Below are 27,795 nucleotides of genomic sequence, written 5' to 3' on the forward strand. Positions count from 1 at the left end.
AGTCTCCACTTCTCCAGTGCCCTGAACAAACAGATTTTGCAGCATGAGTTCCAGGACATGAAGCAGTGGAATGACATCCCGCAGTCCTGGCGACTGACAAATAACGTGGCCTCTTCAAACGGTCTGAGCAAATAGCAGGTGTCACGCATGATCTGCCAGTGGCTGACATCAAAGTTACACGGGGAGTACTCCGGTCCGCTTGCACCATTAAAAAATCATTAATGGCTTTTCTGTGTTCATACAGGCGGTCTAATATAAGGAGGCTGGAATTCCAATGGGCAGTGCCTTTTTGAAAAAATAAATAAATAAAAATGACGGCTTGGAACTCTCCACCTCGGTTCGGCACAATACATTAGTTCTCTAAAGGGTGCAGAGTCCACGACTTGGAAAGGGAGAGACTGCAGTAACAACAACTTTGACAAGAGCACGGTCAGCTTCTGCACCTTAGGATGGCTGGACACATAATGTTGTCTATTGTAATCGCCTTTCTCAACAACTGCTGCCGCCATGCGTAGCGAGGAGGAGGAGAATCTGGAGTGGGAGATGATGTCAAAGACAAACAGCTCCCTTCAGCAGAGGTGCTGGAGCCTTGACTGGCTGAAATGGGGTGTGTGGCACTAGGTTCTGCTGTTTTTGTTGCTGCCGTGGCAGGATGGACCTCCACATCGGTTTCACGATTCTCCCAGGCCGTTGGATGGTGACGCTGCACGTGTTGACGCAGGGCTGTGGTGCCAACGTTAGCTGCCTGGCCACGCTTCACTTTCTGCCTGCAGATACAACCTATACCCACATTCTGCTCCTCTGGTGTCTGAACAAAAAACTGCCACACTGCCGAGGTTGTAATTTTACCGCCAACACTCTGCACCAAGCGAGTACTACCGCCGCTGCCTCGCTGAGTCCGTGCCACTGCTTACTTGGACCTGCAAATCGGGATTTGTTCCCTGCTGATGTTTGGCTCCCATCCTCGCACTGCTGCCACCCTGCTGACTCCGCAAGCTGATACTTTCTTCGTCTGACGATGTTGAATCCCCTGCTACATCCGGCTCCCAAGTGCGACCAGCTACATCAACGTCAATTTGCGTTTCCCGGTCACTGCTACTCTCCTCACTGGTGTCAGTATGCACAGCCTGCCTACTGCAGGAAGCAGCGGAAGTCTGCCCCACCTCTTCACTGCCAAGCAGCTGCTGACTGTCCTCAAATACTTTGTCCTCGCTGAATAGTGGCGCTGAGCCCAGACCACCTAGTAGCTCTCTGGCTGCAGGAAAGGAACAGGACAGAGACCTTTGAGGACAGGTGAGGGCCGCTGACCTGTTCCTGGGCCATGCCAACTAATTGTTGTATATGAGGAACCCACGGACTCTTGGCTGGGGTTGTTGGATGTTATATTTGAGGAATTGGATGACCTAATCAGCCACCTTTGGGTTGTTGATCAACACACTGCAGTTAGATGACAACGGCAGTTCTGGCCCCACAGAGTCACCCCTGCTGCGACGTCCCCTTACTGTGCTGCAAGCTCTACCTGCTCCACCTGCCACCTTTCTATCTGACATAGTGGTTTATAAACTACATGGATTCGACACGTAAATCTGGCTCTAAACTATAGCCACAAAAAGGTATTGGAATTTGCGTTATACAGATACCAACTAACATCCAGTGATGCATGAATGTGAAACACATTTCTTCCTTTTCGATTTTGTCACTAAATAGAACTGCTATTTGGGGTACACAGATCCCCTTTAAAGGGGTTGTCCGAGACTAATAAAAAAAACAAAAGGTGCCCAGGAGGGGGCTGCTTAAAAAAAATAAAGATGTACTTACCTTCCGGCGCCCTGCGGGTGTGGGCCACGCCTACCTATCCCTATTCATAGCACTGTGTATTCCTGCCGGATGGTTGTCGGGTCCGGCCAGAAGCCGAATCCAAATGTGCTCCGGAGGCCATGTTTGTCTACTTGGCGCGCGGACTGTAGTGATAGCATCGTGGGACACCCGGAGGGCGTCGGAAGCTAAGTGCATCTTTATTTTTTTAGGCAGCCCCCTCCTGGCCACTTTTTGTGTTTTTCATAACCTTCGGACAACCCCTTTAAAGAACAACCAGGGATTGGTCCACAAATCATTACTGCAGATGCATGAATGTGAAACAGATTTCTTCATATTCGATTGTCACTAAATAGAACTGTTATTTGGGGTATACAGATCTCCCTTAAAGAACACCCAGGGGTTGGAGCAGGAATCGCTGCTGCACAGTACAGACAGTACATACAGTGTAAAATGTCGGGATTGCAAATGGCCGACCGTTTTTATAGGGCTGTGAGCCTGTATGACATCACATAAGCCTGCCGGTCGCTGATTGACTTACAGGTCTGCAGATATCATCGGGGTGTTCCTTTCTCCTTCCCAGAGTTCTCTGCCCCATGTAACACGTTGTGCTCGCGCCCATTTAGCCGAAAAGAGGGGGGGGCTTTGCCCGCGTGAATCAGCTTAAACTTCGGCTTCGTGACAAATCAAATTTTTAGTGAAATTTGTATTGAATTCCACTTCGTTAGAATCGATTCGGCCATCTCTACTCCTGTCATAACCACCACAACGGCACAAAGATTTCCCTCCCTTTTTTCTTTTTTTTTATCATGGAAAAATATTTTTTATTACGTGGTTAATATTTCTAATGAACTGAGATTTCTGTTATTGGTTATGTCATGGTACTCTGATATTACTGCGGTAGAAGAGGATGGACCTTGTTGTTTCCTGTCCCTGGGAGTGAATGAAAAATGCAATTATCGGGAAGAGTAATTTTCATCTTTTATGGTTTCAAACCAACTTTATGAACACCTGTGGGGTCCAAATGCTCATTTAACACCTTGATAAAATCTGTTAAGAGTGTAATTTCCAACATGGGGCCTTTTGGGGGGGTTTCCGCTGTTCAACTATCTGAGGGTCTTCAAATGTATGTAACAGAAAAGTATTCTAGCTAAATCTGCTCTGCAAAAATCCGTTGGTGCTCCTTCCATCCTATGCCCTACAGTAGTTTACCACCACATATGTGATATCTACTGCATCAGGTTTCATCATGGCAATTTGCATATACTCCAGAATGTTATAAAGAGTGATCAGCTTAACAGCGATTAATTGCAAAGTCAATATTTGCCTAGAAAATAAACTTTTTCCACCAAAACACATTTCAACTTCATTGCAGGCCTGCCTTAAAAGAAGCAGCTAACATTGTTTCAGTGATTGATCTCCAGCCCTGTCCTCATCAACACCCACACCTGTGTTAATGGAGCAATCTGTCATGATTAAGTAGGAATCACACCACTGGACACTTTAAAAGGAGGCTGGTGCTTGGCATCATTGATTCTCTTCTGTTAACCATGGTTATCTCTAAAGAAACATATGCAGTCATCATTGCACTGCACAAAACTGGCTTAACAGGGAAGAGTATCGCAGCTAGAAATATTGCACCTCAGTCAACAATGTATTGCATCTTCAAGGAATTCAAGGAGAAAGGTTCCATTGTTGCCAAAAAAGCTGAAGGGCGCCCAAGAAATATCGGCAAGCTCCAGGACCATCTCTTAAAAGTGTTTCAGCTTTGGGATCGAGCTACGAGCAGTGCAGAGATTGCTCAGGAATGGCAGGCAGGTGTGAGTGCATCTGCATGCACTGTGAGGCAGAGACTCTTGGAGCAACATCTGGTGTCAAGGAGGGCATGAAAGAAGCCACTTCTCTCCAGAAAAAATATCATAGACAGACTGATATTCTGCAAAAGGTACAGGGAATGAAGTGCTGAGGACTGGGGTAAAGTCATTTTCTCTTATAAATCTGCTTTCCGATTATTTGGAACATCTGGAAAACAGCTTGTTCAGAGAGGACAAGGTAAGCGATACCACCAGTCTTGTCTCATGCCAACTGTAAAGCATCCTGCAACCATTCATGTGTGGGGTTGCTTCTTAGCTAAGGGAATCGCCTCTCTCACAGTCTTGCCTAAAAACACATTCATGAATAAAGAATAGGACCAGAATGTCCTCCAAGAGCAACTTCTCTCAACCGTCCAAAAGCAGTTTGGTGATCAACAATGCCTTTTCCAGCACGATGGAGCACCTTGCCATAAAGCAAAGGTGATAACTAAATGGCTCAGGGTGAAATTGGATATTAAACTTTATGAAGAATTTTTGTATTTTATCTACAGAGAATGTGTAAAAGTTTTGAAAAATTCATCATTTCAATAAATAAAATTGTCATATTTTAACATTTGTACCTGATTTTGTTTTTTACTCCTGTGAAACAATTAAAGGGTTAACACATTTCATAAAAGTTGTTATTAAAGGTTTTTTTCTTTCATATAGGCCTCTCAAAGTCGCATCAAACTTATCTAGTACCTCCAAACATAGATTTTGGCTATTTTCACAATAATCTGAATAATTATTTGTATACTTATAAGCCTCCAATCCTCCTAATAAATGTAAAAGATGCTTAAAAAATCATGCTAAAATAAAGAAGAATTTTGGTAAATGTTATTTATTAAGTTAACAAAAAAGATTTCACCCAAACTTTTAAACTAACATAAAGTACAATGTGTCTCAAAAAAGAATGTCAAAATCAGCAGGTTAAAGCGTTCCAAAGTTATGAAGCGTTCCATTTGAAGTGATACATGTCAGAATTGAAAAATAGGGCTGTGTCAGGAAGGTGAAAAGTGGCATCTGCGGCAAGGGGTTAATGTGTTAGGGTATTGTGTCATCATTTTATTGGAAAGTCCCTTCACATATTGGCATTTTTTTTTTTTTTTTTTTTTATCACATATTTTTATAGCATTATGTATTTATTGCCATTGAGTACAACTGGTGCTAAATTCTATATTCATATCCAATTATTTAATTTACTAGTGATTCCATAGCACCTGATTTAATCACACATTAGCTTTCTTTAATCATAACAATCTACAGATATTATGATCTATAAATATGCTTACTACTGGGATATTTGTATTTATATAGGGGAAATCTCATATGTGGCCTGGTAGTTATGAGTGGGACCTTTTGGGGTATGTAGTGAAGTTTCAGATACACAATCTTGGTGAACCTTAATTGCACTGTCTTTGAAATTGTAAACTTTAGTACTAGTCTTTTGTCTTCTCTCTCACCAGAAAATCACAGTTGCAGAATGCATAGAGACCCAGAGTAAAGCAATGACCATGTTAACCATAGAGCAGCTCTCTTACCTGCTGAAATTTGCACTACAGAAGATGAAGCAACCTGGGGTAAGTCTACATTACTTGGTGATAAAAAAAAAAAAAAAAATATTGCAACATCTCCTAACGTATTGTATTGTAACGTATATTCCTCCTTATAGCCATAAAGTTCCGATCTCAGCCTAGAAAGTATAGTGATTAGATGCATTTAAAAGGATTTTCAACCCTAAAACCTATATTTCCACATATTTTCAAGTATAAGCCGAGGAACCCAATTTTAACACAAAAAATGGGAAAAACTATTGACTTGAGTATAAGCCTAGGGTGGGAAATACATTGGTCACAGCCTCCAGCCAGTATTAAGCTGACCAGTCCCCTTCCACTCTAGTATATAGCCAGCCAGCTCCTTCCCCACCTGTGTACAGCCAGCCCCCCTGCCCCCCAGTGTATAGAGTGCTTTCCCCTGTTCCTATAGTATATAAGCAGCCCCTGCCTCCCAAAATATAGCCTGCCAGCCCCTGCCCCCCCAGTATATAGCCTGCCAGCACCTGCCCCCCACTATATAGCCTGCCTGTCCCTGCCTCCCCCAGTATATATTCTGCCAGCTCCTGCAGTATATAGTCAGCCCCCCAGTATATAGCCTGCCATCACTTGCACCCCCCCCTTCCCCAGTATATAGCCTGCCCACGCCTTCTTTATATAGCCAGCCCCTGCCAGGGCCAGCCCCTGCCCCGAATATGCCAAGACTTTAAAAATTACCACTGTACTGACCTTTCCGACGACCCCTCGCAGGTCCTCTTCTTGCTTATGATGCACCGGATTCTCTTTGTGTCTTCGCATGGCCAGCACGCAGAATGACGTCAGCCGCTTGCCGACATCATTGTTGCTGGCTTCGCGCAGGGGCCCGAAGAGGAACCAGAGCTCCCAAAGCAAGAAGAGGACCAGCAGGGGGTGTCGGAAAGGTGAGTACAGTGTTGATATTTAATATTTTTCGAGCATTAGCTGAGTAAGGTTTTTTTAAGCACAAAATATATATTTTTTATAAGCAGACAAGCTGCCAATTGCATTTCACTGGATCAACAGTTGAACGTCTGGGCCAACCTCATGCAACTTTGTGAAAAACTATTTAAAAATTAAAATGCCACTGGCGTTGCGACATATTGGCTTGAATTTTCATTTCTTAAGATAAACCTTTATTAGTCCCATAGTGGGGACATTCCCACCATTGCAGCAGCAGAGAGAACGAAACAAGAGATGAACGAAAAAAGAAAAAGAAAAAAGTTATAAAAGAAATCCAAGCGATAATCGTCAGTTTGTTATTTAGTCTATGGATGGGACCTGCAGGGACTGGTTAGAAGGTGAGCACAGCCTACTTCTATTTGGGCCATGTTGGTTGAACAGCCTGATTGCAGCAGGGGTTTCTTGTGACATAACACATTTTTACAGATCTTTAGAAAATCCTCAATAAACTGCAATACAGTGGTATTGCTATATATGGTAGGTGTACGGTAATTAGACCCACTAGGGTTAACGTAAAAATAAAATAAATAGCAGTATTTTCATTGTATATATGGCTGGAAAAATACACAGTGCATCAAGTTTAACCTTTAAGAATTTAACAAATGTTTATTCCCGACAACCTGTGATATTTTCTCCACAAAGGCAACCAGGCCTCTCTTTAACATGAACCAAAGAGTCCACCATAACAACCGCCTTTGGCCGAGAGTTCCATAGTTTCACTTCTCTTACAGTAAAGAATCCCTGTCTATGGCGATGGTCAAACCGCCTCTCCTCCCTTGTCCTTGTCACAGGCCTAGGTCTAAATAGAGCTTTGGAGAGATCCTTGTACTGTCTGTTCAGGTATTTGTACCGTATATTCCGGCGTATAAGACGACCTGGTGTAAAAGACGACCCCCCTACTTTCCTGTTTAAAATATAGAGTTTAAGATATATTCGCCGTATAAGACTACCCCTTTTCCAACGCATACAAAACACCGGTAAAAATAAAAAAAAAATAACAGATTTGAATTTAACATGGTCCTTTTTTTAATTTAAATTCTTATGACATGCAGGTATATAGCAGGAAAACTGTCGCTCATAAACATAAGGCATACAACAACAACATTACCATCGTCCATTTTACTGTAAATGTTACCATACTGTACCTTAAATTTTTATTTTATTAAATATTCCATGCCATGTACTCAGAAGCGGGAAAAAATTCCAAATGCAATGAAAATGGTGAAAAAATGCATTTGCGCCATTTTCTTGTGGGCTTGGATATTACGTCTTTCACTGAGCGCCCCAAATGACATGTCTACTTTATTCTTTGGGTTGGTACGATTACGTGGATACCAAATTTATAAAGGTTTTATAATGTTTTCATACATTTACAAAAATGAAAACCTCCTGTACAAAAATAATTTTTTTGATTTTGCCAACTTCTGGCGCTAATAACTTTTTTATACTTTGGTGTACGGAGCTGTGGGTGGTGTCATTTTTTGCTAAATTTGATAATATTTTCAATTATATCATTTTTAGGACTGTACGACCTTTTGATCACTTTTTATAGATTTTTTTTTATATTTTTCAAAATGGCAAAAAAGTGCCATTTTCGACTTTGGGCGCTATTTTCCGTTACGGGGTTAAACGCATTGAAAAACCGTTATTATATTTTGATCGGGCATTTTTGGACGCGTCGATACTTTATGTGTTTATGATTTTTACTGTTTATTTATATTTATGTCAGTTCTAGGGAAAGGGGGGTGATTTGAAATTTTAGGGGTTTTTTATTATTATTATTTTTTTTAACTTTTTAAAAATTTTTATTTATACTATTTTTCAGACTCCCTAGGTACTTTAACCCTAGGTTGTCTGATCGATCCTACCATATACTGCCATACTACAGTATGGCAGTATATGGGGATTTTCCTCATTCATTACAATGTGCTAAAACGAAATAGCCTCGGGTCTTCCGAAGACCCGAGGCTACCATGGAGACGGATCGCCGCCCCCGATGACGTCACGGGGAGTGGCGATCCCAGGTAAGATGGCGGCGCCCATGCGCCGCTATCTCTTTGAGGCTGTCGGCAGCTTTGCCGGCAGCCCACGCTGTGAAAACACCCGCAATCGGTGCTAGCACTGATCGCGGGTGTTACCGGTAAGCCTTTGCTGCAATATGCAGCAAAGACTTACCGGCTATGGAGAGGGCTCAGCCCGTGAGCCCTCTCCATGCACCGGGACCAGACCGCCACCGTGAATACATGGTGGGCGGTCAGGATTACCGGCGTATAAGACGACCCCAGAGAAGACAGAAGATTTTTCTGTCTTCAAAAGTCTTCTTATACGCCGGAATATACGGTAATAATGAGGTCTCCCCTCAGTTGTCTTTTTCTAAACTGAATAATCCCAAATTTTGTAATCTGTCAGTGTATTCTAGATCATTCCCCTAATAATCTTGGTTGCACTCCTCTGCACCCGTTCCAGTTTTTATAAACTGGTGCCCAAAACTGTACGCAATATCCTATGTGTGGTCTGACCAGTGATTTGTATAAGGGCAAGACTATGGGGCACATTTACTTACCCGCCTATGTCGCGAACCCCGATCTGGAATGTGCGACAATCATGCATTGTGCCACGATTCACATACATTGTGCACCTGATATCCTGGATGTGTCGCTCCCCGCTCAGGTTCGCTGGAGCTCACCATCTTCTTCCCGGTGTATGTCAGTGCATTGTCTTGCGAAACAATTTTAAAGTTAAATCCCGCGCTTAGTCCGAATCAGGCAGATCGTCCGACTACCCGCCCCCTGATTTCTGTCGCATGAAAGCCGGCGCGATTGTGCCAAAATCCGATCGTACGCAACACAATTCCCTTTTAAATGCGGCACAAATCTGAAAATCTGATGGTTGTGCAGTCCGCGGGACCCTTGGTAAATAAACCCCTATGTCTTTATCATGAGAATCTATTCATCACTTGATACATCCCATAAATTTATTTGATTAAACTGCAGATGCTTGGCACTGGTCACTAAAATTAAAGCGAAACTGACACCATATTTTTTACAAATACATCTACTGGCAGGTTCCTTTAGAGCCCCGGTAATTATCTGACCGCCACCTTTTAGCTAAAATTCTTTCCCTCGGATAACCTCAAAATCAGAGTTATAAATTTAACTGGTATCTGGGTATGGCCTCATGTCATTTGACCAGGGTGACATCATCACAGACCCTTTAGCCACTTAATATTAGCAAATTGTACCCCACGCACATATCTGAACGTATAAATAAAACCCCACAGCATGCCTGCATGGACTTCTCTCTTTTACTTCTCTCCATCAGGCTGCTGTGATTTCATGTGATATGATTTGCTCTGTTTTAATGAGATATATGCATGGTGTACAGTTTTGTAATGTTAGAAGGCTAAAGGACCTGCAATGATGTCACCCTGGTCACATGACAATTACTGCTGCATGCAGAGATATCAAGGGGAGGAGCTGCTGTATTTGTCCCACACCCACCTTGACTCTCTATAGCCATGATTGGACACCAGGTAAAAGTAAAAGAAGTGTTTCAGTTAGGGCTCTATGGGAGCCTGCCACTAGCTGTATTTGTGAATAATGTGGTGACAGGTTACCTGTAAGTTTACCAACCACCAGTACCCCCAAGTCTTTTTCAGCTGCAGTTTTATCAAGTAATTGACTGTTAAGAACACTTTTTGATTCCATGGCCCAAGTGCATAAATTTACATTTATCTACATTACAGCTGACACCCGTCTCTAGCACCCCCAGTCAGAGTTTACTTGAATCATGGGTTTTAATTACACTCCGCGGTCATGTGTGGGTCTTCTACACGAGATGAGAACCCCCCCCCCAAAATCCTCCGCTCCTCTAATTGCAGCCCCGGTGTCTGCCAGTGCATTGAGGCTGCGTGGTGTCTTCTGGGAGCAGGGTCCTGCCTTCTAGCTGTAACACACTGAGCATGCTCATTGCTACACAATAGGTTGTATTACGTCTGAATGATCAGTTTATTTATATGTTTTTTCTACTAGGTCCATTATGCCCCTAATGAGCCTATGTTTATAGGCGAAACATGTCATGTAGGGTTTTGAGCGGGTTTGACGAAAGAAACCTAAGAACCTGTCTGTTCATTGCTTTAACTTAATACTTTTATCTGTCCAGGGATTTTCCCTAAAATTTGTGCTAGTTGTTTCCCAAAAAATGTTTTTCCTGTATTTCAGAAAAATGATTGAACCCGCTCGGTAAGCGCCATAAAATCAAAACCCCAAAAACTTTCAAACTTTGAAAATTTTCAATTATTCATAAAATCCTTTCACAAAAATGTTCTAAAAATGTTCTAAAACATGTTCAAAAAAGTGATCTAAAAATGTTAAGTGAGCCAAAATGGTACCACTGAAAAGACAACTCCAATACATAAAAAATAAGCCTTAAACTAGCAATAGCAATAGGAAAGAGATTTTCTCTATATTACTTTCTCTTCAGTAAAATTGTAAAAATATATTGAGAAAAAACCTATATAAATGAGGTATTACCGTAATCGTAGGGATCTACAGAATAAAGATAATGTTATTTTATGAAGACATGTTATTTTATGGTACGGTGTACTGCCCCAAAAGGAAACCAGAATTACTATTTTTTTTTTCTCCATATAGTCAGGAGTTAATAAAATCTCATCACTAAGCTAATGACCAACTATAGTGAAGTGTTTGTAAATTGCCACTAATGTCGCAGACAATAAGCACTTATATGTCCAAATTGCCAAAAAATAAAGATTGTATAGCCGTTAAAAGGGGACAATGCATAATCTGCTCTGAATGGTGCAGCTTTCCCTCCATGCCCTGGTGTTTGCCCATACAGCTGGTTACCACCACATATGGGGTATTTTTACACTCAGAAGAAATTGGGTATCAAAGTTTGTGGAGCATTTTTGTATTTTATCCACTGAGAAACTTTGCATTTTCTGAAAAACACATTCATTTGGCCAAAAAAAATGTAAATTTTAATATTGCACACGATTTAGTTTTATCCCCTGTAAAAAAATTAAAGAGTTAACAAACTTCATGAAAAATGTTTTACATAAATTAAGGGGTGTAATTTCTAGAATGGGGTAATTTATGGGGTTTTACTTTTATTAAGAACTTTAAAAGTTCTTAATAAACAGACATTTTTAAAGGTTTTTTTGCTGTTATGACAGTTTACAAAAATGCAAAAAAAAAAATTGGAATTTCAGAAATCGAGAATTTTTTCACATTTTCTCCAATTATCCTTCTTTTTCATAAATAACCACAAAACATACCACAACAACTTTTCAACTAACATGAAGAGTGTTAGTGTCTTGAGAAAACAATTTCAATATCACTTGTATATATTAAAGTGTTCCAAAGTTATAACCACTAACATGTCAGATTTGAAAAAATGGGCTCTGTCAGGTAGGTGAAAAGTGATTTTGGCAGCAAGGGGTTAATTACTTTACACAGCTTGGTTTCATCTACAACTATTGAAACTTGACTGTGTTAACCCACTACAAGTTCATTAATAAAAAATATTAAAAAGAAGGTCCCATATCGACCCCCTGTGCTATTAATGACTACCCTCTGTTTTCTTTCACTCCAATTGCTTGCCCAAATACACAGCTTTTCCCCTAGTCCCAGCAGTCTCATTTTATGTTACCTTTTATGCGGCACTGTATCAACTACCTTGTAAAAGTCCAGAAATACAACATGCACAGCCTCCCCCAGGTCCATTCTGGAACGTGCCTCCTCATAGAAGCAAAGCAGATTGGTCCGACGCTGATGCTGGGTTATAAGGTTATGTACAGTGAGGTACTCCAGGATAGCATCTTTAACCCCTTAACGCTCTGCGCCGTAGCTCTACGGCGCAGAGGTATAAGGGATGTGTGAAGAGGGCTCACGGGCTGAGTCCTCTTCATACAAAGGTGGGGGTTTTTGCATAATGCATAAAACCCCCACCGCTAATAACCGCGGTCGGTGCTAGCACCGATCGCGGCTATTAACCCCCGCGTTGCCGCCGGCAAAGTCACCGGCGGCATTTAAAAGACGGCGGGCGCCGCCATCTTTTTTTCGATCGCCACGCCCCCGAACGTCATTAGGGGGGCGGCGATCGGTTGCCATGGTAGCCTCGTGTCTTCTTTTGACACGAGGCTATCTGGCAGCTGCAGGTTCGTTACAATGAGCCAGTGGCTCATTGTAATGAATGTGCTGCAAAAATGCCATATATTGCAATACAGAAGTATTGCAGTATATGGTAGCAGCGATCTGACCATCTAGGGTTAATGTACCCTAGATGGTCTAAAAGATAGTGAAAAAAAAAAGAAAAAAAAAAGTTTAAAAAATAAAAAAAATTAATAAAATATTAAAAGTTCAAATCACCCCCCTTTCCCTAGAACTGATATAAAACATAATAAACAGTAAAAATCACAAACATATTAGGTATCACCGCGTCCCAAAATGCCCGATCTATCAAAATATAAAAACGGTTATGACCGGCGGTGACCTCCGAGGCGGGAAATGGCGCCCAAATGTCCGAAATGCAACTTTTACACCTTTTTACATAACATAAAAAATGAAATAAAAAATGATCAAAATGTCGCACAGACCTCAAAATGGTAGCAATGAAAACGTCGCCTCATTTTGCAAAAAATAACCCCTCACACATTTCCGTGCGCCAAAGTATGAAAAAGTTATTAGCGTCAGAAGATGGCAAAAAATTTTTTTTCTTTTTTGTACACATTCCTTTAATTTTTGAAAATGTATTAAAACACAATAAAACCTATATAAATTTGGTATCACCGCGATCGCACCGAACCAAAGAATAAAGTAGGCGTGTTATTTGGAGCGAAGAGTGAAAGTTGTAAAAACTGAGCCCACAAGAACGTGCGTTTTTTTTTCAATTTTTCCACATTTGGAATTTTTTTTCAGCTTCGCAGTACACGGCATGTTAAAATAAATAACATTACGGGAAAGTAAAATTTGTTATGCACAAAATAAGCCCTCACACAGAAAAAGTTATGGATTTTTGAAGTTGGAGAGCGAGAAATGAGCCGAAAAACCCTCCGTTCTTAAGGGGCTAACAAACCGCCCAAATGTTTTCCCCACAACAGAAGTTAGATTCACAGGTTTGTAGTTTCCAGGATCATTTTTGATCATTTTCTGTATATTGACAGCACTTTTGCTATGCGCCAGTTCGGTGGAAAAGAACCAGTCCAGTCAAGGAATCTTCAGATATCAAAATTAATGGTCTGCCTATCATCTGGGCCTGGTGATTTGTCTATTTTAGTGGCTGTCATGCACCTGTTCTTGTGTTGACATCCCAAAGAGGATGTATTATTCTTTTTCATGTCTTCCCCCTTGGGATTATCCTGGGTAAAGGCAGTTGAGTAAGCAACATTCAACAGATTGGTCCTTTCCTCACCTCCCCCCACCATGACACCCAGGTGTCAGTGGGCTTACACTCTTGGTTTTTATTTTTTATCATTTATATACTTTGGAAAAATAATTTGGGATCATTTTTACTCTCCTTGGCACCATCTCTCAGTTTCTATTTTTGCTGCCTTTATCTTTTTTTAACAGAATTTATTTTTCTTTATAATCCTGTATTGTCTCGTCCCTACCTTCACTTTATCTTTGTCGTGTATTGCTCGCCTTACAGTACTAGTTAACCACCTTGGCTTTTTCTTGTTTCTCTTATACTGGCTTTTTCTTGTTTCTTTATGCTTTTTCCTGTATAGTTTGTCTTTCTCATAGGCCTTTTTTGGAATATTTGTGAAAATGTCTAATTTTTCGGGGGTGCTTTTGTTTTTGAGAACATTGTCCCATTTTATGCCTTTATGGCTGCTTATGCTGCTAAAAAATGCCATCCGGAAGTTGAGTGTTCGTTGCCCCTCTGCTAACCATCTTAGCAAAGCATAATATAAAATTATTGATACTGTGGTCACTATTTCCCAGGTTCCTCCCAACCTGTAATTTTGATACCCCGTCTCTTGTTGGCATCAGGACTAGTTGCGACAGGTAATTGTCTCTTGTTGTAGGCAAAAACCTGCTACCTTTGAAAGAGCTAAAGGTGTCTTGCCGCCCAGTCAATACCGTTTTAATTGAAGTCTGCCACGATAAGTACTTAACTATGCTTTGAAGCCACATTCACTTGCCAGCAGTTCCCCTGCTGCTTCCATTATTTTTGGAGCCTTATAACAAACCCCTCTTATAGATTTTTATCTGGGGCTCAAACCCCTAATCATTGTAAAGGTGACTTTCAAATAATAGAGTTTGTATTCCAGCTTGGGATGGAGTAAACCAGGAAAGAGACACTGTCCTTTCTGAAGATTAGCTCAAGACTGCTTTATTCTCTTTGGCACTGAAACCCTTATCTGGAAAGTCATAAAACACTCTGCAAGGGGTGTGCAAATACACAAGCGGGCAATACTATTGGGTGGTTTGACCCTGGAAATGCAACACTATTGGAATGTAGCACACAAAGGAATGTAGAACCATTGGCTGTCTTCACATAAATACAATGCCCAGATGTTCACCTGGATACCTTCCTCTAGGTGGTGCTAGCGAGCACTAAGTCTTTGTGTGCTGAGGGGCAAACTCCACCCAAACTTTAGTTTTCACTACACAAAGTTATGTGAAATGAATGCTGAGTCTTTTTCAAAATGTCTGACAGTATGTAGGATGGCATTCAAGGCCAGTGTGGTATCCTTAACACCCCTAATAATATTTAATTTTTTATCTCCACCTATAGGGACTCCACATTTTACTTTTCATCAAATAAAAAAAGTTCAAATAACACCCCAAAATTTTTTTTATACGTTTTAAAACAAAATAAAACCTATATAAATTTGCTATTCCCGCAATTGTACTTTCCAAAAGAATAAGGGTAATGTCTTTTGGAGCGCACAGTGAAAGCTGTGAAAAACTACCAGAAAATGGGGCAAATATGGCTTTCACCAGTTTCCCTCCATTTGGAATATGCTACTTTCCAGTACACAGCATGGAATATTAAATACCGTCATTGCAAAGTACAGTTTTTTTTACGAAGAAAACAAGCCTTTTTACAGCTCTGTACAAGGAAAATAAAAAAGTACCATATATCAAGCCGGCCCAAGTATAAGCCGTGACCCCTAAACTGGGAAAACCCGGTAGTATATAGCCAGCCAGCCGGCCCCCGGTAGTATATAGCCAGCCAGCCGGCCCCCGGTAGTATATAGCCAGCCGGCCCCCGGTAGCATATAGCCAGCCGGCCCCCGGTAGTATATAGCCAGCCGGCCCCCGGTAGTATATAGCCAGCCGGCCCCCGGTAGTATATAGCCAGCCGGCCCCCGGTAGTATATAGCCAGCCGCCCCCCGGTAGTATATAGCCAGCCGGCCCCTGGTAGTATATAGCCTGCCCCCGGTAATATATATAGCCAGCCAGCCCACTCAGCACATAAAAAAAAAAAAAAAACTTACATACTCGCCCTCCGATGCCCCGATGCTCCACGGGGCTCCCGATCCTCGACGCAGATCCTGATGACTCCTCTTCTATCTTCTCCAGTTCTCTGGCATTTAGAAACACAATCCTGGTGTTGTCTGAAAAAGGAGATTCTGTGCCATAAATCCAAAGTTCTTGCACTTAGTTCTTATTTTTATTGTTCTAACATTGCTAATCTTTATTCTCAGACTGAACCCTTCCAGAAGCCAGTGTCATTGGAGCAACACCCTGATTATGCTGAATATATATTCAATCCTATGGATCTCAGTACACTAGAAAAGGTCAGTGTCTGCATTCTGCATGTGTGGTGCTGTATGGTCAGATCAATGACCATGTCAAGCATTCTCACCATTTTTTTTAGAAAATGTGAACACAAACCACCAATTTTGGATCAGGAGGCCTAGGGCCCACCTGTAAAAACCTTATGGGGACCTACCATAAGCCCTCTTTTGATTTGCACCATGCTATTAATGCACAGCATCAGGCCTGGTGGCCTCTCCATGCAGGGTGGGTGTTTGCTGCATTGCATATTGCAGCAAACACTTACCGTTGACATCTGCTGGTGCGGCACAGATATCGGGTGTTACATGCTGCCGGCACATGGGCGCTACCACATTGGCTATGATCTGTACCACCTGTGACAGATGAGGTGTGTGTATGTGTGAGTAGAGGTTTTGCGGCAGCCGATAAGTGTGTGTGCGTGATTTGAGGTTCTGTGGGAGCAAACAGGTGTGTGTGTAATGAGGTTTTGCGGCAGCCAATGTGTGTGTGCGTTTAGATGAGGTTCTGTGGCAGTTGACGGGTTCATGTCTGTAATGAGGCTCTGCGTCAGCCGTGATGCGGGTAAGGGGGTGGGGGAGAGGAAATGTATTGTTATGTTCTATAGCAGTTGAATACCATTATATACACTGAGTGAAAAACACCAACGTAGGACATGTCCTATCTTTCGACAGAATACGGTTCCTTGCGCTGTGTATTCCTATGGAGAGGGGCGGGGGTGAGCGGCACTCTCCCCCTCCTTCTTTCTCCATCACTGCCGTGTACAGTACAGTACAGTACAGTGGGCAACGGCAGTGTGAATATAGCCTTACAAAAACAATATACCAACAATAATTTGGCCCACACAGAGGCATACAGAATGCGCTGCTTATCAGTGCAGTTTGATCTGTGTCCATCAATCCAGTCTTCCCAGTCCACATCAATTCAGCCTCACCCATAGGTATATTGGTGGAACTACATTTTATTTCAGGTTCACACTGGTTTAGTGCAGTAACTGGTACAATTACAGAGTCTGTTTCAAGTTCACACTACCCTGGAATCTGAACGCATGGCTGAGAAGTCCCCCTGCAATCAAATTCCATGGCAGGAAAAAATAAGACACAACTCTAGTGTGTGGCCTCTTGTATTCCATATTTATCGATCTGTAATTATAGACCATAATACGAAAAACACATGCCTCACTTCCCCAATATAATACAATTACAACCATACTCTCCCAAAAGCACAAAATAATGGCCCCTATAGCATCTCTTTGCCCACATTACTACACGGTACAATGGCCTACTCCCCTAGATGCACACTGTTTATATCAAATTATACTACACTCTATACTGCACCCCCTCAATAATCCATTAGATACAGTCCTCCTCTTAGTAAGCCAATAGATTGGGTTTCCCCCTCTTAGTAAGCCATTAGATAGGGTGCCCCCCTCTTAGGCTATTCCCCTCTCAGGGTTCCCCCCTCTCAGTAAGCCATTTGATAGGGTGACCCCCTCTCAGTAAACCATTAGGTAGGGTGACCCCCTCTCAGTAAACCATTTGATAGGGTGACCCCCTCTCAGTAAACCATTAGGTAGGGTGACCCCCTCTCAGTAAACCATTAGGTAGGGTGGTCAGTAAACCATTAGGTAGGGTGACCCCCTCTCAGTAAGTTCCTCTCACTCAACACTGGGGGCCATATACTGCAATACTACAATCAGGAGGTGTAAAATCACCTCCCTTTTCTTAGATCTGATATAAAAATTTATAAACAAATAACACTTTTAGGAAGAAGTCCACCAAAAAATGGAGGAATGCCTGGATATCTCAATAGTGAACTCATCAGGGGTATTGATTCTTAATGCGCTCATTTGAGACTTTCATCCAGGTCTGAGGAGAAACCACATTGCATTCATATGTAGAGTATCGCTCGTGGTGAAGGTGATCATAGCAAAAAGTAGGAAAGAAATTGAGCCACCCTCAATAACAATTGGAGGCGCTGCTTAAAAGGGTGAAGGAATATGAAAAAGTATACTATTTTAATAGAAAGAGGTTAACAGAATGGGATACTATCTGGCCAGCTGAGATGAAAATTATTTTTAATCATTTTTTTTTTCCCCACCTTCGGTCTGGGGTAGAGGGTGAGAAAGCTGGGGAGAGGGAGAGTAAAACAGCTTAGACCGCAACATTTAGAAGTGGAAATTTTTAAAATTATAAAAATGTATTCGTATAGGTAGACTGTGTCATTTTTATACACTGAATTTACAACTTGATATATTGAATTAAGAGTGTTACAGCTGTTAAAATGTATTGTATTATACTTTATATTTATATTGCATGTTGAATTGAAAAATAGATTTTAAAAAAATAATAAATCGAATAAGAACTCTATGGATTGGGGGTCATACCACCTTATTTCTTTATTGATTGTGGATTACAAGTTTTTACTAAAATGATTGCTAAACAGCTAAATTCAGTTATGTTAGATCTTATCTACCTGAATCAATGCGGTTTCATGCCAGGAAAATTGACCTCTGAGAACATAAGGAACATACAGGTGGTTACTCGGCTGGGTAGGAAGTTGGGGAAGAGTGGGCTTTGTTTCAGCCTTCGTTTCAGTAGAGTGGCCCTTTCTGCAGCAAGTACTTTTGGATTTGGACCTGTATTCACTGCATGGCTGGATATTTTATATAAATTGCCACAAGCCTCCCTGTTAGTGAATGCCTCCTCAGCAGCATTTGCCTTGCATAGAGGTATGCATCGCCCCTCTTATTTGTTCTTGCGACAGAACCAATGGCCATAAAATTGAGAAATGACTCGAATTGTAAAGGAATCACGATTGGCCTCGTGACCCTCTAAATACCATACACGTGACTGTCACAAATAGACAAATTTAGCTTATATTCTGGACTGTGGATTAACTGTGCATTAACCTTCCTACTTGCTAGGCCTGTAGGGGTAGATACAAGTTCTTTCCTTGGCAGGTGGTAGACACTTTTAAATATGTTGGAATATTTATTTCCACAGACTCCTTAATACCTTTTTCTCTGAATGTACAATCTTTGCTGGACTTATTTAAGCTGAAATTCTAACTATGGGGCTCCTTACCACTTTCAGTTGCAGGGCAAGTAAATCTTATAAAAATGATAGTGTTGCCTAAATGTTTGTATACACTGTAATACATTGAGGTTGTCGTTCTACAGCGTTTTCTTTAAACAAATAAATAGCCTAATAACCTCTTTTATTTGGGGAAACTCTAGACTAGAGCTGAGCTAAAGTTTATGACCCTTCAATGCCCAAAAACCAGATCTGCATGTATATTACTTGGCTGGCCAACTCAAATACGTTAGATTATGGTTACTCACTGACCGGTTGCCCAATTCTGAGCCTCGTCTGGCCCATTATATAGGGGTAAAAAAATCTCTGGCCAATCTCTGACACAAAAACCCATGATGATACAAATAAATGAATACAACAATACTCAATGTCATTAGTCACAAAACGGAGCTTAAATAGTTTGATTTTATGATTCACAACATTTTATGTCCTCTCTAAAGTAGGTGGAGTTATCACCAAGATGGCCGCCACTGGAAAATACAAGTCCCATGATCCTTTAGTTCTCAGTAACTCCTCCTCCCTCTTATGCTCTGCTCCCAGTGATGATGTAACAGCTTTTCTTGCTCTGTTACCGTAGTAATGATGTGTAACTGCCATCACCAAAACACTAACCATACTGGTTGCGCTGCATGCTACATGGGGGCAGGCTGGCTGCACGCTACATGGGGGCAGGCTGGCTGCACGCTACATGGGGGCAGGCTGGCTGCACGCTACATGGGGGCAGGCTGGCTGCACGCTACATGGGGGCAGGCTGGCTGTATACTGGGGTGGGCAGTGACCAATGCTTTTCCCACCCTTGGCTTGTACTCGAGTCAATAGTTTTTCCCAGTTTTTGGTGGTAAAATTAGGGAGTTTAGACAAGTTTAAAATGAAAATTTAAAAAAATGTCCAAACCGCCACTTTTTCGCCATTTCGCAACTCATAACAATTTGAATAAATAGTGATTAAAAGGTTATACACCAATTCATCTTATTTCATAAAACATGAAACCATACATCAGAACATTGTGAAATTAAGAAATTTTAATTTAAGTTTTACATTTTTTTTTTTCAAATGTATTAAAACATATTCAAATTTATATGTGGTATCCTTCTCATCGTAACAACCCAAGAAATAAAGGGGAGGTGTAATTTGTAACTAAAAGTGAAAGGCGTAAATCCAAAGCCCTTTACAGCATGGAATATTTAATATCTTCACTGGAAAGCTCTGGACATAAGAAATAAAGAACTAAAAATGAAGACCACTGAAAAAAGGTTAAGTTGTTAAAGGAGTTTGCCCATGAAAGAAAATTCTCATATTTCAGTCCCCTAGTGATGATTTTTGGTGATTATTTTTAACCCCTTAGGTTACAATTTTACTTGTTTTATTGCTGTTTTAGCTTCTATTACTCCCTTGACTGTCAGTGTAACAATCGCCATATTACCAATAACATGCCTGTCTAGTCAACAATGAGACATAGATATCCACTCATCCAAAACTAGCAGAACAAACAGAAACAGGAGATTAGTGAGCGCTTTGATATTTCCAACAGAATCCAACTATTTGCTGAATTGATGTAATCGTTGTTCACATATAAACAGAACAAGTTTCGGCTTATACCTAAGCCTTTATCTACTGCTAGTATACTGCCAATGCAGTCACAAATATATACAATTGGAATGAGTCCCCCTACTGTTGACTTCACACCACCAGCAAGTCCAGGTCGATATGTGAGACGATCAGAAGGCAGAGTAACAAGTATCAATCATTTCACCATGCATTTTTATAGGTGGATAGAGAAAGGAAAGGGAATCTGTATACAAAAAACATAGTTACAAAACACTAGTATCCTCTTATATATACCATAACTTGAGTCATAATATTGTTATGTCATCAGATATTATAAACAATCCTCTTATAAATTAGTAACATTGCAGTCACAGTTTAACCCTTGTGGTTCTAAAGTGCTAAAAGAATATATCCAGAATGCTTCTCTGCGTAATAGAAGCTGTTTCAGTTTTTCCTCCTCGTCTTGGTTGTTCTACTTTTTCATTAGCCATAAATGTCAACTGTGAAATGGTATGACCATATTTTTCAAAGTGATAGGCGATAGGTTGACATGTCTCATGGTATTGGATCGTACATTAGTGTTTCACGATCCTCTGAGACCCGTTTTATTGTTTTGTCGATTTAAAAAAAACCGCAAGGGCATTTTATTAAATATATCACATATGAAGTATTGCATGTGAAAAACCCATCACCTTTTATAGGGTTGACCAGAAAGGGGATGGAAAAATGTATACCCCCGGATGATTGGGCACAGTTCAGACACGGGTAACTGCCATTCTTTCGGCTAGATAGAAAAGTTTAACGTGGGATTTTCACAGCACTCCCTAAGCCTGCTTTTACCAACTTATACCGTAAGTTCCGGGCTATTTTGTTACAAATCAGGGGAGAGTTTTTAAATTAAATAAGAAAGGAGCTTCAGTTTACCATGACCTCAGATTTGGTTCAAGTCAGTTTTCTAATTCCAATGTTCATAAAGGATGATGATTGTATGTGAAGAACTGACCTATGTCGTAAGAATACAGACAGAAATGGCATTCGTCATTATAGGAGTAATCACCCCTACTCAACTAAAAAAGCCATAACTAAATCGTAGTTCCAAAGAATTCATCGGATCGTATTAGACCTGGATACAAAACGCATTTGATTTAACGAGATGGAACATTGGTTTAGACAGCGGGAATATCCTCCGAGGATTCTCAAACAGGCACAGTCTGATGTTAAATTTCATAATACAACCAGGGCTAATGTAGGGAAAAGTGTTTTCACACTAATTTTATCCCCTTATTCAAAGGATTGATAAAATTGTTAGAGAACATTCGAAGCTTCTGCAAACTACTTTCCCTACAGTGGAGGAATGTACTAATAAGATGCATCATGATGAGAGTATATTTTGAAGCCATCTAAGGGAAACTGTGTGTTCTTTAGTTCACACTTAAAAAGGCTCGATTGGTGAGATTTCCATGCTTTATTATTTCATGTGTGGCTGCTGACCCTCACATTGTTTCTTTATTTTCCTCTTTTATTTTTACAGAATGTTAAAAAGAAAATGTACGGTTGCACAGAAGCCTTCCTGGCAGATGCCAAATGGATATTGCATAATTGCATTATATATAATGGGGGTAAGTAATACGCCAAGACACAGTGGGTCTGATTTATTAACCTGTTTACACCAAACTTCATTTTATGTATGCTTTTTATTTGTTTTATTTGTAGTTAGTTCTTGATAAAGATTAACATATGTTTTTCTGCATTCATTTTTAACCTGTTTTGTTTTGCCTGATGTGATCTGTCATCATTTCAAGCTAAAATCTGCATTTTGGTGCAGAACTGATGCAGATTTTCACATGTCAATCATGCTGCCAGGACCTTATGGTAGTATTCATGAATATATTAAATCAAGGTACTGGCAGAAAAATCCACAACATGTGCAAATCACCTTAAGCATTTAATCAACTATTACAATAAAAGGGACATGACCTTGAGAAACGGATGTGGCTTCCTGGGGAAGGACATGCTCCATTAATTATGCATATGTAACAGAATTTTTCTGGTGTCAAGTACATAACGTATATGGCGTTTATATGCATACAGCTGCCATAGAAGTGCATGGTGTCACCCTACTGTGGCTATAAAATGATAGAAAATGCTCTATATTTTGCCGTATGCAAGACCTGGCTTCTCGTCTCCCTATGGAGAGTGGAGTGGTGAGGAGTACTCGCCCCTTTTTTTCTTCAACCAGCGGTATGCTACGCCCAGATTATGTGGCTGTAGCGTACTTTTATCTGATGTAGTAAATTTTCCGTTCTGTTTTAGTGCTTTTTCATCTGCAATATAATGTGAGCCAACTATGGTAATTCAAATGAATATGAATGTACATTTTGGGTGCAGGAACTACATTAATTAGTTAAACCTTTTAAAAGGTTTCCTGGACTAAAAAATATTAAAGGCCAATAAGGCATACAAGCTTGACAATTGATTACCTTGGTATGCTAAGAATAGTTTAATCTTGGTTATGATTCTGCACAGTTTGCCGTCCATAGTAGAAAACAAAGGTTACATCAACCAGCTTAACTAAGCTGCCAGAGGGCACGCTGGAGCGATAAAAAAACCCCTCAAAAATCCTCTGTGCAACAATTTCTCGAATAAAAACAAAAACCCTAATAAAACTTTTATTTTCAGAGTAAAAATTATTCACCTTTATATATAATAAATATTAACCATGTCAAATAAAGTGAAGAACAGGTTGATTTTCCCAGTATGCTTCAGAAGAGCAACATAATCTACTCATTTACAGATAAAAGTAGGCTGTCCCACTAATACCAGGGAATGGAAACTCTTAGATCCCTGGTCTTTAATCCCAAAGAAGCGGCGGCCAAACATCAGTGGCACACTGTAGTCAAGGTTCTTATATTTTTAAACCAGATCAAAAAGATATATAAAACATAAGGTTATACTAATAAATATGACAGATCATTAAGCAAAAAACAAAACAATCCCTTGCACAGCTATACAGTTCCAAAGTTGTGGTGCTTGAAAGATAATGATGTTAATTTTTGCAAATAACGTTGCTGTATATACTCGAGTATACCCAATATACTCCATTTTAACACAAAAAACTGGGGATATAAGCCTAGGGTGGGAAATGGATTGGTACACCCTCCACCCAGTATATAGCTAGCCAGTCCCCTTCTTGCCCCCTAGTATATAGCCAGTTGATGGCCTCAAGCAGCCCATGCCCCAAGTGTATAGCCAGCATGCCCCTGCCCACAGTATATGGCCAGCTAGCCTCTGCCCGCAGTATATAGCCAGCAGTCTCTCCCCTCAGTATTTTGCAAGTAGAACATGTTCCCTAGTATATAGCCAGCTAGCCTCTCTTCACCAGTATCTTTTCAGCAGCTTCTGCCCCCAGTATATTGCCAGCTTTCTCAGTTAGGGCTCATTTAGACGGGCGTTTTTGATGTCCTATGCTATCATTTTTTTTGAGGATGGCAAACGAACCCATTGTTTGCTGTGGGACTGTTCACATGTCTGTTTATTTTTCACAGATGTGTAGACGGTGAGAAATTTGTAGCATGCATTATTTTGTCTCTACATACATGCATAGAACTCAATGGATCCTCAAAAAAATGGATGACGCATGCATGACATCCATACACAGACTAGTGGAGATCTATAAAAAGTGTCCTAAGGTTAGACAGTGCAGAGTTAGGCTAGACAGTCTTATTTTGCACCAGATTTATAAGTGTCTGATGAGGGATGATAAATCTGTCCTAGTATCTAGTCGTACTCTGCACCTCCTATTAGTTGGCTTACTTCACACCAGAAAGTTAGGATCCAATTCTGTCGGGTTAGCAGTATTTCTGGCGTACGAAACACAAACCCCATAGTCTAGTGGATAGAAGTTCTGTATCTCTGTCAGGTTCAGTGTAGAGGTTGTGAGTTCAAACCCTGGGCGGGGTAAAAAATAAGTTAAATTATTTAGAGCTTTGTGTCAATAATTTAGAGCCTTTTGTCTGGGGAAGCCCGGAGAGATGTAGAGATACCATATATGGGCAGATGGAGATATTACCCTGATGACATGGTCCCTGCTCTGCTGCTAACCCAACACATCTACAGTCATGGCCAAAAGTTTTGAGAACGATACAAATATTAATTTTTACAAAGTCTCCTGCAACAGGTTTTATAATGGCAATTTGCATATATTCCAGAATGTTATAAAGAGTGATCAGCTTAACAGCAATTAATTGCAAAGTCAATATTTGTCTAGAAAATGAACTTTTTCCCCCAAAACACATTTCAACTTCATTGCAGGCCTGCCTTAAAATGAGAAGCTAGCATCGTTTCAGTGATTGCTCCCTTAACACAGGTGTGGGTGTTGAGGTCAGGGCTGGAGATTAATCTGTCATGATTAAGTAAGAATCACTCCAATGGACACTTTAAAAGGAGGCTGGTGCTTGGCATCATTGTTTCTCTTCTGTTAAGCATGGTTATCTCTAAAGAAACACGTGCAGTCATCATTGCACTGCACACAACTGACCTAACAGGGAAGAGTATCGCAGCTAGAAAGATTGCACCTCAGTCAACAATGTATCGCATCATCAAGGAATTCAAGGAGAGAGGCTCCAGGGCACCCAAGAAGGACCAGCAAGCGCCAGGACCGTCTCTTAAGAGAGTTGGAGCTTCAGGATTGGCTTACCAGCAGTGCAGAGCTTGCTCAGGAATGGCAGCAGGCAGGTGTGAGTACATCTGCACGCACACTGTTAGGCGGAGACTCTTGGAGCAAGCCCTGGTGTCAAGGAGGGCAGCAAAGAAGCCACTTCTCTCCAGAAAAAACATCAGGGACAGACTGATATTCTGTAAAAGGTACAGGGAGTGGACTGCTGAGGACTGGGGAAATTCTCTGATGAATTCATTTTCCGATTGTTTGGAACATCTGGAAAACAGCTTGTTCAGAGAAGTCAAGGTCAGCGATACCACCAGTCTTGTCTCATGCCAACTGTAAAGCATCCTGCAACCATTCATGTGTGGGGTTGCTTCTCAGCCAAGGGAATCGGCTCTCTCACAGTCTTTTTCCTAAAAACACATCCATGAATAAAGAACGGTACCAGAATGTCCTTCAAGAGCAACTTCTCCCAACCGTCTAAGAGCAGTTTGGTGATCAACAATGCTTTTTCCAGCATGATGGAGCACCTTGCGATAAAGCAAAGGTGTTAACTAAATGGCTCAGGGAACAAAACAGAGATTTTGGGTCCATGGCCTAGAAACACTCCAGATCTTGATCTTACTCTCAGTGAGAAGTTGTGGTCAATCATCAAGAGACGAGTGGACAAACGAAAACCAACAAATTGTGACAAAATGCAAGCATTGATTATGCAAGAATGCACTGCTATAAGTCAGGATTTGGACCAGAAGTTGATTGAGAGCATGCCAGGGAGAATTGCAGAGATCCTGAAGAAGAAGGGTCAACACTGCAAATATTGACTTGCTGCATTAACTCATTCTAACTGCCAATAAAAGCTTTTGTTACTCATAATATGATTGCACTTGTATTTCTGTATGTGATAAAAATATCTGACAAACACACCTAAAAAACAGAGGCAACAGATCATGTGAAAATATAATATTTGTGTCATTCTCAAAATTTTTGGCCATTACCGTATACAAAGGATTCCCTACCTGATGTCTCCTCTGGGAAATCCCCTGCAGACAGATACTTTTTTTGTAGAACAGTCATGCAACCCTACAGCTGACTTTATAATGTTAGTGTCGGTAGCAGGCAGGGACTGAGCCGGAGGCCTGGAAGCAAGAAGATGACCTGCGGGGGGCGTCAGAAAGGTGAGTACAGAGTTAATTTTTTTTTTTATAGACCCGAGTATAAGGAGAGTTAAGTTTTTTCTCCAGCACATTGCTTTGCTTAAACTTGAGTATATATGGTAATTTTTTAAAAATATATGTATTTATTATATAAAATGGTATCGTTGTATTCGTATTGGCCAAGAGAAAAAAAAATATTATTCTTTAGGTTGCATGAAAGCAATAATAAACATTGATCAGTAAGTTGTATAAAATCCCATACAAAAGGTTTAGCATGTTTAAGTCATTGACAAAATTTGCCGACAAATAGCTTGGGTCATTAACCCCTTTGTGACTTGATTTTCGAACTTCAAAATGTTCTACTTTTTCCATACATAGTCATAACTGCAAAAATACTTAATAAAACGTAATAACTAACATTCAGTGAACGTCTACTTTATGTTGACATGGTTTTTTATGCATACTCTTATTTTTGTAGGATGTTATGGGGCTATGAATGTTAGATGCGATTTTTCAAATCACTTTGCTCAGGTTTCAAATAACTTTGAGAGGCCTAAATAAAAGTAAAACCCCATAAATTACCCCATTATAGAAACTACACCCCTCAATGTACGTAAAAAAAACTTTTATGAAGTTTGTTAACCCTTTAATTGTTTTACAGGGGTTAAATCGGATGCAATTTTGAAAGTGAATTTTTTTTTGGCTAAATGAATGTGTTTTTCAAAAAATGTACAAATTTTCAGTGGATAAAATACCAAAATACTCCACAAAATTTGATACCCAATCCCTCCTGCGTATAACAATACCCCATATGTGTTGGTAACCTGCTGTATGTGCACACGCTAGGTCATCGAAGGGAAGCTGCGCCATTCAGAGCAGATTATGCATTGTCACTTTTTATTGGCTATACAATCTTTATTTTTTTGGCAATTTGGACATATAAGGGCTTATTTTTTGCGAAATGAGATGCACTTTACAAATACTTCATTTTAGTGGGTCACTAGCTTATTGATGAGATTTTATTAACTCTTGAATGTATGGGTGAAAAGAAAATTGTCAATTTTGGTTTACTTTTCTTTGGTATTATTTGGTGGTCGTACACCATACACTAAAAATACTATATTATCATTATTCTACAGATCACTACGATTACGGTGATACCTCATTTTATATAGTTTTTCATTTATTTTTACAATTTTACTGGATAAAAACTAATATAGAGGAAATCTCATTTGTTTTTGCATCGCCATCTTTTCGGAGATGTAACTTTAATATTTTTTTGTTGACAGAGCTAGTTTAGGGCTTATTTTTTACGTGCCGAGTTGTTCTTTTCAGTGGTATCATTTTGGCGCACATAACTTTTTTTGATCA

The 27,795-nt window shown here is 40.5% G+C and overlaps 1 protein-coding gene across 23 annotated transcripts in view; it reads left to right on the forward strand.

Moving 5' to 3' along the window:
* The window catches only part of ZMYND8 (zinc finger MYND-type containing 8), a 328,826-nt gene that overhangs the window by 96,580 nt on the left and 204,451 nt on the right, over positions 1–27,795 (forward strand). For 21 of the 23 annotated variants that reach the window (XR_011847695.1, XM_072110572.1, XM_072110565.1 and 18 more), the window contains 3 exons: positions 5,135–5,248; positions 15,877–15,969; positions 22,142–22,229. Coding sequence is in view for 22 of the 23 variants with exons in the window: in XM_072110572.1 (XP_071966673.1) it covers positions 5,135–5,248; positions 15,877–15,969; positions 22,142–22,229 (295 nt within the window). In the remaining variant the exon portion in view is untranslated. The remainder of the gene's footprint in view (positions 1–5,134; positions 5,249–15,876; positions 15,970–22,141; positions 22,230–27,795) is intronic. The other 2 variants (XM_072110561.1, XM_072110576.1) reach the window with 1 other exon arrangement.

This window comes from Engystomops pustulosus, chromosome 6 (assembly GCF_040894005.1).
Source record: "Engystomops pustulosus chromosome 6, aEngPut4.maternal, whole genome shotgun sequence".
Classification (NCBI taxonomy): domain Eukaryota; kingdom Metazoa; phylum Chordata; class Amphibia; order Anura; family Leptodactylidae; genus Engystomops; species Engystomops pustulosus.